The sequence below is a fragment of the Melitaea cinxia genome, chromosome 6, assembly GCF_905220565.1.
Source record: "Melitaea cinxia chromosome 6, ilMelCinx1.1, whole genome shotgun sequence".
Classification (NCBI taxonomy): domain Eukaryota; kingdom Metazoa; phylum Arthropoda; class Insecta; order Lepidoptera; family Nymphalidae; genus Melitaea; species Melitaea cinxia.
The window spans coordinates 4,320,558-4,335,505 of NC_059399.1; the positions used below are offsets into that span (position 1 = coordinate 4,320,558).

At 30.1% G+C, this 14,948-nt stretch overlaps 1 protein-coding gene across 1 annotated transcript in view; it reads left to right on the forward strand.

The window, feature by feature from the left end:
* The first annotated feature begins 10,309 nt into the window (after positions 1–10,309).
* Positions 10,310–14,948, forward strand: part of LOC123654212 (protein javelin) — a 122,306-nt gene continuing 117,667 nt past the window's right edge. Inside the window, exon 1 of the mRNA XM_045590129.1 lies at positions 10,310–10,547. Coding sequence (XP_045446085.1) covers positions 10,456–10,547 — 92 coding nt within the window. The 5' untranslated portion in view covers positions 10,310–10,455. The remainder of the gene's footprint in view (positions 10,548–14,948) is intronic.

A 14,948-nucleotide genomic window follows, 5' to 3' on the forward strand; every position in this document is an offset into this window, starting at 1 on the left:
ATCATGGTACCACACCTGGGATTATCCACTTTCCAACAAAAATGAATTATCAAAATCAGTTCATAAACGACGAAGTTATCCTCGAACATACAGAATATATATATGTATACGGTCGAATTGAGTAACCTCCTCCTTTTTTGAAGTCGGTTAAAAATACGCACGCGTTGAGAACTTCCTCATTTTTTTAAGTCGATTAAAAAAATCCGCACCAGTAAAGCCACGAGCACTCTAATAAATAAGATTTCCTAATGCTTTCCGTGATTATCTCGTGAAGACGATGCCTTACACCTTAATGGCATATTTACACGGCCTAAAACATTCCAACGTAGAATGAAGATGTTGCACGTACTATTATTTATTGCTTTCACGCTCAATAATTCATCTACAGATGATTAAGTTGCTAAATAAATACTATTGGTGGTAGGGCATTATATTATTTAGTCTAGAAACTTGAAATTAAAAAACGGTTGATAATCCTTCAAAGGCATTCGATTAAGAATTATTTAAATTATACATACATGTACAATTATATTGTGTTGCTCTAAAAAATAAAAAAATAGTACAATAATAATTACAGTTTGCTTGTGTAAAGGCGGATTTATCTCTAGAAGTGGTCTTTTTCAGCCAATTTGTGGTAGTGAGAATTGGAGCCATAAAGTAGGTTAAAAACGGACAACAGTATCCTAATAAATAGTACTTAACATAAAACGAAACAGGCACGACAAAGAGGTTTCTTTTTAATTTTAAAGTACATTTTTTTAACGTTATATTTTTTACCGATCAATGACTTTTTAAAATAAGTTTTGAAACTGAAAAATACGTGTCAGTATTTTGCTTTCTATATCAAAGCTGAAAGGGAAGACTATCTGCAGTTTGATGTATATTCAGACGTACCAAGCTACGCAAACAATAGACTTACGAGTAACATAACACAATCCTGGAACATGAGACCTACACGCTGTGATATATATGTTGCAGTCAAAACTCTTAACCAGTCAAAAGCACTATTGACTAGCAAAATCAGTCAGAAGTACTTTTGACTGTTTGCTTTAGTCAATAATACTTTTGACTAAAATAACAGTTAAAAGTACTTTTGCCCAATGGAGCTGGTTAAAAGTATTTTTGACTAAATGATTCCGTCAAAAGTACTTTTGACTGGTTGTATCAGTCAAAACTCTTAAAAATTTAAGGTGGTCGATAAAAATAACGACAAACGCACATATAAACTTTTATATTACTCATTATTATTATCATCAGGTGAAATAGCGGTCAAACGCAAGCCTATTATTGTATAAAAAAATAGTAGAGAACGTGCTGATATTAGAACAAAAATGAGTGACTACGAAAAGAAAGAAGGCTTTTTGCAAAGAATTTTAGCGATGGAAGATATGAAACATAGTCATTTCAATGTGATGACAAAAGAAAAATTTAAAAAATTTGCAATGGATGTGGGAGACGCGAAATTTAATGAAAAGGAAACACCATTACAGTACAGTAGACTACAATGCTTAAACACATTGAAGTTTGTGGTATAAAAAAATTAGTTACAAACACAGAACCTGTCAAATATGTTTGCCGGCTGAGGAAATCTACGACATTATTGATGCTGCTCATATTTCTATAGGGCATGGTGGTCGCGATAGACTTAAGAATGAAACGGTAAAAAAGTACGCTAATATTACAAAAGAAATGATTAATATATATTTATCAATGTGCAAAGTATGCCAAAGGAAGAAAAGCAAGAAAAGGATGGGTTAGGTTTAGGAAACCGATCCTGCACACTGAAATGAACAGCCGCTGCCAAGTCGATCTGATTGACATGCAGTCGCAAGAAGATCATGGGCATAAATTTATTATGGTTTATCAGGATCATTTGACTAAATTTATTCACATCTAACGAGTTAATAGTGCTTTTGACTGACGCTTTTTTGCAGTTAAAAATACTTTTGACGGAGAGCGTCAGTCAAAAGTATTTTTAACCGCGAATTTGTAGTCAAAAGTACTAATAACCAATAATTTTCAGTCAAAACCACTTTTGACCAACTTCTCCAGTCAAAAGTACTTTTGACTGATTTCGCTAGTCAATAGTACTTTTGACTGGTTAAGAGTTCTGACTGTAACATATACTCTTACGTAGTCACAGTATAGCCTCATGTATATAGAACAGTTTAATTTAATCTACGATTTATTTACTAAGACTTATTAAAAAAAAGACTTCTTATAATAAAAAAATAAGAAAACTTTAAATAAAATGAAAAATGGTCTTAATTATATTTAAAGCTTATATTGAAGCTATCCACTCCCGGTTTCACCCGAGTATTACACAATCTAGGCTGTTTCTTTTTCAGCCATTAAAATATAGTTATAGTGATAACGTAGCATTCTTGTAGTGAAAGAATTTTTAAAACCAGTAAAATAAATAAATAAAAAACTCTCCTCTTTATAGGTATCATAATAATAGATACAAAAAAAATAACAATCTAAAAAAATTAGAAATAACGCCTAATTATTTTTACACGACTAAAGATTTGAAAAATGGCCTGTTAAAACGTTAGGAACAGATTTTATTGAAAAGATTTACGTTAGATTAGCCTTGAAATAAACAGCGTATTAAGGAAAAAAGTTCAAACTGTTAACAAGAAGCAAAAATTAAGCCTATTTATTTATGATTTTCCTTTTCGATGTTGATTTAAAAAAAGATATGTTAACGAAATATTAAAAAAGAACATTATTTTCTTAAAAAGTTAAAAATAAAATTTTATAACTCAAAATATTCATGTTTTTTTTTTATATTTCTATAAAATTCAAAGTAGTCAGTGGAGCGAAATAAATAAACTTTTATAAGGAGTCCTAAAGTGTTGATTGAGTTCTATTTTAAAAATAATTTACATGTAACACTTTTTGCTCGTCTAACCGGCTTGTAGGAGCATCATATTTAAAAGTTACGTGTTTTTTACGCGATATAAAACTTTTAAAAACCTTTATAGAAAGTATTTTATAATTCAAAAATAATTTATAGTTAAGAAATAGTTAAAAAAAGGAATGATGACCTCATTAGGTATATAAGTTCAACATAAATATACTACTTCTTCTAGATATAACTAACGTTATCTAAAAGTACATTTACTTTTTTTATGGCCTTTTTATAAATTAAAAATGTACATATATTTTGAAATTTAACAATATTATACATATTTAGAATTTAAACTTAAGACCTAAATAATTAATATCTTATTTTTATTCTTCAGTTTTCAAATTATCACATTTAGAAAGGTTCATTTCCACTTTAACATTTACCTCCTAATTGAAATTTCACAAACGTGATAAACCTTTTAATAAAACCGCCTTCGAAAGAATTTCATTTCACTCAGTGGTATTTTAGGCTAGGGCAGTTCTAACTGCTAAAGGACTCACGTAAATCTTGTCACGATTTAACGTGATAATTTTAACCTCGTTAATCATGGCATGTAGTGTCGATATATGCAAATTCTAATGGAACAGCACAATAGCTTGGCTTAATGCCTGGCTAAATAATATTCTCTATCAACTAGTCTTAAACAAGGGACGACAGCAAGTAAATTAAAATCTTAAAATTAAAAAGCAAAACGAAGTAAATAAATAATAAAGGAACATTATATGAAACAGACCAATAATATACGCCTACATAAACAAACAAAATATATGTATATTAAACACATTAAGTACCATTTTTCTGCGATTGTGCGATTGCATTAAACCTTAAGTGTATTCGTAGCATTACAGTAAAAATAATGTCATATAAGAAATCTTCTGTCTTTTATTGAAACATATACCGCAAGTTATAAGAGATTTTTTTAAAAACTACAGCATTGTACACATTATAAACCTATACGACATCTAAACAACCCGCGGAGCGATTATGTAAAATCAGCAATTTGCGAAAATATTGCAGATTTTTTTTAACAAAAACTAAAAAGACAAAACAATATTAAATAAACATCCGTAGATAGATGGACAAAATAACAATAATAACGCTTACATTTAAGTTACATAAAATACATTATTTTAATATCATATCAAAAATCGACCGTTCCAACGGGGATCGAACATGCATCTCCGACTGACCGTGTCGTGTATAAAAGCTTTGAATACTTACGGGTTTCTGTAAAGAACTCGCTAAAGACGGCACCACGGTCGCTTAGACCGAATATAAAATCATCATATCAAAAATTTCGATCTAGCGAGTACATCGTTCCATAGCTTGATTGGCTAGAGCACTGACACTGTCAATCGGACATGCAGGTTCGATCGCCGCTGGAATGGTCGATTTTTGATATGATATTAAAAAATGTTTAGAATTTCCTAATGTGTGGGTAACACAAAAATAAAATCGTACAAATTACATAAAAGACATTTAAAAACTAACAAAAACTCTAAATAAAAATACGGTCGTTTAGAATACACAGAGAAAATGCAATCTTCAACAGCGGTAGCAATGATATAGTTACCTATTCACATGGTAAGTGCATAAATCCAATAGATAAGAACGTGTCCGTCGGAAGGAAATCGATGCAATCGTATAAGACCATACAGCACCTTCTATAAACGTGAATCGAACGAAGAACGTGAAGTTTCGATTTATATTTAGCAACTATATCCATATGCTACTAAACTTAATTTAAAAAAACACATAAAGTAAAAAAATGAAAACCAACAAAGGCCGCAATATTGACCGCTGCGCTTGTATCTATTATCTATCTACAAAGGGTATATTCGCCGAAGTCTGGTTCTTTGTTACATCGGCGAAATTAGCTTTTACGTGCAATTTTGAAATCGTTACTTTATAACTGGCTTGTTCCATATAAAATGACCGCCAATTCCGGTTGAGGTTTTAACCGGAACAGCAAGATTCGTGTTTTGCTTTTTAACTATTAGCTTCTCATTTATCTACTAACATAATAAAGCTAATGCTAGTTACATATATTAACCCCCGACGCAACAAGAGGGTTGATGAGATAAGTTTAACGTGTCTACTATCTGTGCATCTGTCTGTGGTATCGTAGCTCCCAAACGGATGAACCGATTTTCGTTTAGTTTTTTTTGTGTCATAGATAATTTTACCCTGAGTGTTCTTAGCCATGTTTCATGAAAATCTGTTCAGCCGTTTAAAGATGATCAGCTCTTTTCTAGTTGATTAGAGGATCTGACTAACTTCCTCATGTCCGATTGATTCGAAATTTTGTACTGTGTTACTTCAATGATATTGAAAGTATAGGTAATCATGACCTGGTCAGTTTGTTAATTTTTAAAGTTTATTTTTTGTGTCGAGGGGGTTTTTAAATTTTTAAATTTTACTTTTATAAAATCTTTGAAACTAGTAGTTGCAAAATAACTTTATAATTTATATCATTAGATACCTTGTTTATTAAAAAAAAAATAGGCTTTAAAAGATAACGATAACTTATAACAGCAGTAAATAATCACATAAAGTGTTGAAATGTAACTTGGATGAAACATAGATGATAGTCTCGATAAATGTAAAAAAATAATACTAAGTGACCATTATTATAGTGAAGAGATTTGGCGGTCTCTCCTCATCAAAATCAATGCAATGATAGATTCATATTAATTACTTCACTAAATATATTTCAATTTACTTCTCTGAGTCTAGTCAATTTATTTAAAATTAATTACATAAAACAATGTACTGAATAACTTAACAAATCTCAGAGAATAACTTAATCTTAGCGACAAGGAGACGAAATACTTTGACTCAGACTTCCTGTAGTAGACAAACGACTCGCGATTTAGATGATTAACCTTTTCCTTTAGAGACTGCTACTGCTATTTGTGAGGGTATTGTTTATAAAGCAATAAATGTAAGGGTATGAGAACGGCGGAAAAAGGCGGAACTTACAAGATTAATTAAGACGACAAATGGTTATAATTAATCTTGTGAGTTATGTTTGCTTACATTTTTATTACTTGCTTCTGTATTAATATAGTTAATGGATAGTTTATTCTGTGTCCCTAAATACGTGTATATTATTAAATTATTAAATTAATTTAAATTATTAAATTTTTATTGGTTGATAATATATTTTTATTTAGGTTCAGGTCCGATTCTATACATTGGAAGTACTTACCCTCAGTAGTGATTAAAAATAACATAGAACCTGGTATGCATATAAATCTTTGCAACTGGCGTAGCGTACATACTACATAATCGGAGACAGCTAGCTAGCTACTAATAAAATGACTCCTAAATCTGATCTGGTGTAGTGGTGCGAGTAGTCGCCTAAAACATCGACGGTTTGCGGGTTCGATTTCTGCTCGAGATGAATATTTGTATTTGTAGATATTTTTTTTCCGTTATCGATGTCTGTCCTTGTGGGTCTCACTAACGTGCCTCGTAGAGAGAAGCTGTCGGTGTTATCAAAAATACCTGATATCGTTACTCATAGTAGGGACATATCCGCCAACCCACAGCTGAGTAGCGCGGCGGATTAAGCTCCAATCCTTCTCCTACATGAAGAAACAGCCAGCAGTGGGATGTTACAGGCTGAATACGAATATTTTTATTCTAGTTCCATCACATTTTATAAACGCGTAGTAGATGAAACTTAATGTTAATACAGTTTTTGCATTCAAATATTAATTAATTTTAGTTAAATATGAGATAAAATAATGTAGTAGAAAATAGATTGTCCTTTTTTATATTACTTGTTGCCATTTTTTACAGATACTTAGAAACAACATCAAAAGAAACTAAATATAACGAGATTGCTTCAATGGAGCGCAAAACTTTCTACTGCATGAATACCTTTTGAACTTGAAATTTCGCATACAAGGAATTCCCGCTTCAAGTAACAATCTGTAAATGTATATTCACACTGAATCCCGTATGAATAGTGACGGCAAAGAGTTTTGCAAAACAAATTTGAACTAACAAGAGATTTTGTACACAAATCCTAGCCGAAAAATATTTTGCTAGCGGCAGAAAGTGTAACCCAAAACGTTGATAAAAGATTGCTCACAAAATAGAAATTTACATATATTCATTAAAATTGTGGTTATATTTAATTAAAAAAAATCATATATTTCTTACACCTTAATACCTAACATTTTCTGATTATATTTTCACAGAAGTTTTTTAATCCAGACTAGATCTGTTTTGATTTTTCCACAGACCTTATTAAAGGTCTATGGAAAGGAACTATGTCGCAACAACCAATTAGCGAATTACGGTAGCTATCTCTTGTAAATTGATTGCAACATTTAAGATCACAAAAATAAACAAAAATATCACTAAAATTATTCAAAAACGGGATATGTACAATGCTTTTATTTTCGTTTTGCGGAGCTCGATATTTCGACATTAATATATATATTTACTATATGTATAGTTGCTATTAAAATATAAAAAATAGCAACTTATACATACACTTTCTATTTATTATTATTATTAACGTTGTAATATTCTCGAATCAAGTAATAATTAGCTTGCAAACAAATATTAGTAATAAGAAAGCGATAAGAGGAAGAAATATTCGAAAGAAAATGTTTTCTTTTTTCAAAACCGGCGTTGAAGTTCGACGTCGAGGCTCCAATTAGCTGAACTAGACAAGGAGCATTGAGAACGATTTCATTACCAATTATGTTAAAAATATTTAAAATAGATGCTGATTTTTTAAAATAAAAATGATTGTATAAAAGTGTACATGGTAGTGTGTGTAATATATTTTTTTAATTGATCCCTACCACAATCAAGGTATTTATTTTCAAATTAAAGTACTAAAAACTATATGAAAAACAACAAATCCGTAACAATATTTGCTCGGTCACTACTTACTACTGACCGACAAACGGTAACCAGAATTAATCATTTATGATGCTTAGTTTTTAACAGTATCATAACCGTTGATTACGTTGTCTCTTTCACACATAACGATTTATCATATGAAGAAAAGAAATAGCATATACGGAAGGCGTCTTCGCGGATTTCTGAAGCGAAACAAGTGCAATCTTTCACTAAATTAAATTTAACGCATTACCTACTTTGTTTTAACGTGGAATAACTAGGACGGGTGTTTTTTACAAGTGTATTATTTAAAGCCAAAACACATAGTACTATAAATGATGTACTTTAATTATTGAATCAACAATTATTATTCCTTTGAGATTAGTTATTTTGGTGTCACAGGTTTTAGATAGTTAAAGTTTGATGATAATAAAGAAAAATATATCATAAGCTTTTATCTATCAGGTATCGTTATACGCCAGATAGCTTTTATAACGGTGAAAAAGGCCCTTAGTGTATTATAAACTTTTTAATAATACTATTTGTAGTATTACGCACGAATGCTCAATTGTAATAACTATGTTTTCATTATGAAGTGATAACAATCTACTTATATTAAGTTCACTAATTTCGTATTCATAGTAAGAAATGCGAACGAAAATAAAATCGTTGAATACCATTAGTAATATCAAAATTTACTATATAATTATAGGCGTTGTCCTGTCTTGCGAACTGTCAAATACGTTTAAATTTAAAAAATCTGGATAGAGACACCCCTAATCATTTAGCGGTATGTATTTTACATACTTTATAACTTATTGTCATACAAAGTATATAAAAAATATTTCATAACAATCGGTCAATCCATTTCGTGGGAGTGCGACCACAAACGCCATAAGGTTTTATTTATAAGAAAAAATTGAGTTTTAATCGCCCTTCGCTTAACACAATGTAGGTTTTATTACTTACGTCCTCTCTCAAAAAAGAACTTTATAAAACCAAAAATAAATAAAACTAAATTCACCTTTGAAATATAAAAATAATTTAATTCAAATATAAATACATGTACAACTCTATCAATTTCTCAGTTTAACACGTGTGCTTCTTTTATAGTAAGCGACGAGTAAATTTTACGACATGTATGGGAAACTTTTATGGAGAAGTTCAGTAAATTAATATAAAAGAAAAAATAAAATAGTTTTATCCGCCTTTTCAGAACGAAGACTGAATGAATAAAAATATTTGAATAGCTTGTCATATGACAGTCAAAAGTTAATTAAATTCGAATGTGTACGTCAGACAAATATCCTCACGTTTTCCGCAGGGAGGCACTAGATCGTGTAATTATTGGAATCGAGAGCGAAGCGATTTCTAAGCACATCGGATAACAATTAAGAACCGCTGTCTCTCTAGATAATCTTAGGAAAAAATGACTTGAAGCATTACAAAGAATTTCATATTTATCTTTATAATCCTAGCTGGATTGAGAAATTGTTCATGTTTGAATGAAAAAAGCATAAACGTACCTTCATCACTGACTAGCGTTGCATTTGCCATAGCCAGCGAGACAACCTTCATTAGAAGTCCTTCATTTAATTAAAAAAAGAGTTTTTAAAGTTTAATATTTTTATCATTTTTTTAAAATATTTTTTTTCCTTTTTTTCTTTTTCATTTAGATATTTCAAACGTTTGTTTTTCTTAAAATCAACTTGAAACATTTGTACTCAACTCATTCAACTTCAAAAATTGTGCTTTGGACAACTCTTCAAAATTTTCTCGATGAAAATGTTAATTAAAATGCCATCTTCCTTTTATATCTGCTGTACTATGAATATCCAAAGTACCTGTGTGTTTGTGCTTCCTAATTAAAAAATATTTCTTTTTAATTAAAAATACGTCTGGTAGTAAGACTTTCTGAAATAAATGAAATGAAAATATAGTCGCTCTTTCAACAATAAGATCGTGTTTGTAGGTACCTATTTCTTTATGTACCAGTATTTTTTTTTTTTTTTTTTAAAGTGTACAATAAAAAGTATTTATTATTAACTATCAAACCTAACGGATATTGTCTAGTTTTTCGGACTATGAAACACGTGAATATAAAAAAAACTAATTTTATATACAATTTTTATTTAATTTTCATTCCTGGATAAGAAAATCATAACAAAATAAGCCAATTTAATCTAGCAGTTCTTAACCACTACGCTTAGCAACAAATTGAGCGATACATTTTTATTTCCAAAGAATAAGCATATAGATAATTATTAATGACATATAATGCAGACATATTTAATTGAAAAATTAAGTCTACAAATTCATAATAATGACAAACAGTACAAAATGTATATAATCCTCTGATTAGACTATAAAACTCAATTGAACTAAGCTATTTATAACATCCGACGTCTTCTATTAGATATGATTGCCCTTAATAGATTACAGGAGATAATTCAATTCAAACAATAACCAAACTAAAGACGGTCATACAAAGTTGGACAATTAAGAGTAATGTTAGGTGTGCGGTATGCGCGTGCGATGGTACATTTCACATTCGCAGCGCTGTCCGTGCGGGCAAAACGTGGCCAGTTTGTAGACACCCGGGTATTAATTGTGTGTACGGTTTCTTGTGTTGGGTGTCATACGTGTTTGTGAGGTGTTTTGTGGTATGGGGTAAGATGGGCGCGGGGCACAGCGTTGACGGCGATGGGGGCGCGACTAGTGACCCGCCCGCCCATGATCGACGGAAAACTTGCAGTAGGAGGCGAAGGTAAGGGATGAAATACATAATAAATATGTTTCTTTAATGTTATAAAAAGCTAGTTATTAACTGTCAGTTGAGACAGAAAAATATAAGCTATAAAAATTACTTTAGATACAAAGATAATATAATTTCATATTAAAATAAATACCTAATAAACGAATAGGTTATCTTTCAGGTTTCAGGATTAATTTCACAAAGATTTTAATATAAACTAATTATATAAAATAAGTAATATGAACCTTTTAATACATAAAATATAAAGAACACAAAGTTAAACTTTTGTAATTAGTTTATCATATTCATACACGCACAAAACAACAGAAACATAAATAAAATCAATCAGTATCAAGACTATTCTTCAACTATCTCAAAGCAAGTCAAAGTACAACGTCATTTAGTTTCAGGCTACACGTTCTCTGATGATAATTTAGCCATATTTATAAATCAACGTTTACAAAAGTTTCTTCTTTGTTATTTTGTTACTTGTTGTTTATGTCGCGCGGGAAACGACCTAATTTCGGAAACGACTTAATTTCATGGTAGGCTTATTACTATCTGTAAGTGATCGACGACAAAGAATCCTTGTTTATTAATTTATATCTCAGGTACAACATCTAAATATAAACAGACTATATAGCTATAATACACAGTTGTACAAAATATAAATGCATCCTATAAAACAACAGACATGTAAACATCATTTATCATATTTTTTAAGGCACGGTATAAGTTCTTGTCCAACACTTAATCGATTTGTTATCTCAGTTCCATATATTAAAACAAAATATAATTTAGGTTTTAACAAAGCTAACAAAAACTTTAAAATATTTTTAATCACACTCATTTTTCACTTTATTCACACTAAACAAATACAAATATAATTTCATATTAAAATAAATAAGTAAATATTTGTATAGCCGAATAATAAATTAATTTATTAGCAAGTATATCTTTATCAAATTTACTCATGTTGAATAAACTTCGTTATGAAAGTAGACATCATTCTGAACAATTATTAGGGAATCTTAGAGAAAATGATTCACTATTAAGTAGGTCAAACTAGATGAAGTAATTAAATATGTCCGCATATAGTAATTTTCTGCTAAGCGAATAAATGGAATGTTAACAACCTTTTCTAACGGTACGGTTATCAATCAACCATTCAACGTATTAATTAATCATAACGTAGACAAAGCTACAAATAATACATTCACAAACGAATATGTAGCCCATGTCCTAAGTCATAGGGTTTATATTCCTATAAGTTGCTTGTGAAAATTTTTCGAAGAAACTTCATATTATGATTTATAGTAGGTACAAGGAGTTAACGCGATAAATTTTCTTTTTTCAATATACTAGAATAGAACGACAATGAAAATAAGAAATTGTTTTTTGTAACATACATATCTTTAGATCTATAGCTGGTCAAAATAAAAGTCATCAATGCATAAATAAAAAATATATATACATGTTTATTTTGATTTATTATCTTCATTCAATGCGTTTCCAGGTCACACAGTTTTAAAACACATTTGTTTAATTTTTTTGAGATAAAAAAAATACGATTACCGTAATAAATCTATGATGTTTGTTTTAAATTTATTTTGAATGAAGAACCTGATAAAATAAAACTTTTCTTCCGATTTTATTTTCTTAAAAAAAAAGTAAAAGTTAAACCTCTTTACATAGTTTATCCATTATCGTACAAGAAATTTCTTTTAAAAATAAAAGTCTTCTCAACAAACCGCTGCCAGTACTTGTACTTATTTACTACAAATAGTAAATAGAACTTCTACAGTTACAAGTAATTGTTAGACTTATAAACTCTGAAAAGCGTTACCGCTATTTTGTGTATATCCAAAAGATATTCGTTCGTATATTTTTACTGTTTCAATTGGTAGAAAAAAAGTAAAATGGCGTAGTCAAATGCGAAAATCGTGCAAAGTAAAAACTTTTAGTTGCGTTTGAACGCTGAAAATAAAAAGGTTTCTGTTAAAACAATGGCGTTGAATGTATATTTAAATTATAAAATGTATAAACTCTTTTATGATCTTAATCTTTATAAGTCGCAATCGGCTGGATAATTTTTTGTTGTATTCGTAATTGTTAGAATAATGTCCAATTCGAAAAGGATATTAGTATTTAAAATATTTTATTTATTATTATTTCAAAGTATATTTTTTCGTTTGTTGGTGTTGCATAGGTACGTGTCTTTATTTATAACAATTATTCGAAATGACTGGCACAATGTAGTCACATCTGATAAAAAAAATAATAATAAATAGCTTTATTGCACACGGTAACATATAACAATTACATAAGAATAAAGCTTAAAGGGAAAAAAAATAATTACGTCGCATGCAACGGGCGGTCTTATCATTAGTTAGTGATCTCTTCCAGACTACCCACATACCACAAAAATACATTTATTACAAACCTTAGTGTTGAAACCGAAGAGAAAAAAATAATATAAGCGCATAACTTTTGCAAATATTATATCGTAATTTTTAGTTAAGGTAAAACAAAATTGTCTTTTAGGCGCAAATTTAAAAAAAAATTGACTTGATGCATTAATGTTCTGAGGCTGTGATATAAGTAAGGTGCCAAATTATTCTTAGAAAAGGTTTTTATTTTAAATAATAATTAAAATATTAATTTACATAACGTTATACGCCCATTGTGATATCTGTAAATGTCTTAAAATGCATATTTAATAATGTATTTGTGTATTGTTTTCTAATGTTTACGCGAATTTCACTCTTTACAATGAAACCACTTTTTCGTATTTTATGAGGGTTTATTAAGTTTTTTAGATGCCCGACGTTTTGGATACTTTACAGCAACCACAGTTCCCGGAGAACTGGTCGTTCGAAAGCTCGGGCATCTAAAAAACTTAATAAAACAAGAGAAAATCCGAAAAAGTTGGTTCATCGTAATGTATATGTGGTTTACAAAAAAATTATATGCAAAATACAAAAAAAAAATCTAAAGTTCATAAAAAATATTCAATAATAATAAACGTAGATAGTAGATTTAAAAAAAAATTAAAATAAAAAATTAATAATAATTTCGCATACTCGCCCCCACAAACCGTAGAGGTGCTTGGCTACTGGATTACACTCAACCTCCCTAGTTAAAGGCTTGACTCCAAAAGACATTAAAAGTGGCACTAGATCTCGTATTTAGACTTTTTTAATTACGAAACTCAACCGAACTTCAGTCGAAATATGTTCAGAGTTGAGGTATAAACTATCTTTACTACACGCGATAAAATTTTGAAGTTTATGAAGTTTATTTAAAACTAGCGACCCGCCCCGGCTTCGCACGGGTGCAATGCTGATACTACATATACTACAGAATGTCTTTATTTATAGTGTGAAGCTAGCTTATGACATGGTTTTTAACATGATAACAACAACATTCAAATATGCGTCGTTAGATTACGCGTTGTTACAGAATGCGTTGAAGAAATAAAGGTTCACTGCTCGTTCCCCGTAGGTGATAGCGTGATAATATGTAGCCTATATGTTGACCCGACTTCTTAATAATATTCGTGCCAAATTTGAAGTAAACCCATGCAGTACTTTTTGAGTTTATCCCGGACATACATACAGACAAACAGACAAAAATTCTAAAAACTATATTTTTGGCTTCAGTATCGATTGTTGATCACATCCCAAGTATTCTTTAAAAAAAATATTTAATGTACAGTTTTGACTTTTCTACCATTTTATTATATGTATAGATTATTTTATGTTATATATGTTGCAGTCAAAACTCTTAACCAGTCAAAAGCACTATTGACTAGGAAAATCAGTCAGAAGTACTTTTGACCGTTTGCTTTAGTCAATAATACTTTTGACTAAAATAACAGTTAAAAGTACTTTTGCCCAATGGAGCTGGTTAAAAGTACTTTTGACTAAATGATTCCGTCAAAAGTGGTTTTGACTGGTTCTATCAGTCAAAACTCTTAAAAAGTTAAGGTGGTCGATAAAAATAACGACAAACGCACATATAAACTTTTATATTACTCATTACTAGTGAAGAACGTGCTGATATTAGAACAAAAATGAGTGCCTACTTTTTGCAAAGAATTTTAGCGATGGAAGATATGAAAGATAGTCATTTCAATGTGATGACAAAAGAAAAATTTTAAAAGTTTGCAATGGATGTGGAAGACGCGAAATTTGATGAAAAGGAAACACCATTACAGTACAGTAGACTACAACGCTTTAACACATTGAAGTTTGTGGTATAAAAAAATTAATTACAAACACAGAACCTGTCAAATATTTTTGCCGGCTGAGGAAATCTACGACATTATTGATGCTGCTCATATAGGGCACGGTGGTCGCGATAGACTTAAGAATGAAACGGTAAAAAAGTACGCTAATATTACAAAAGAAA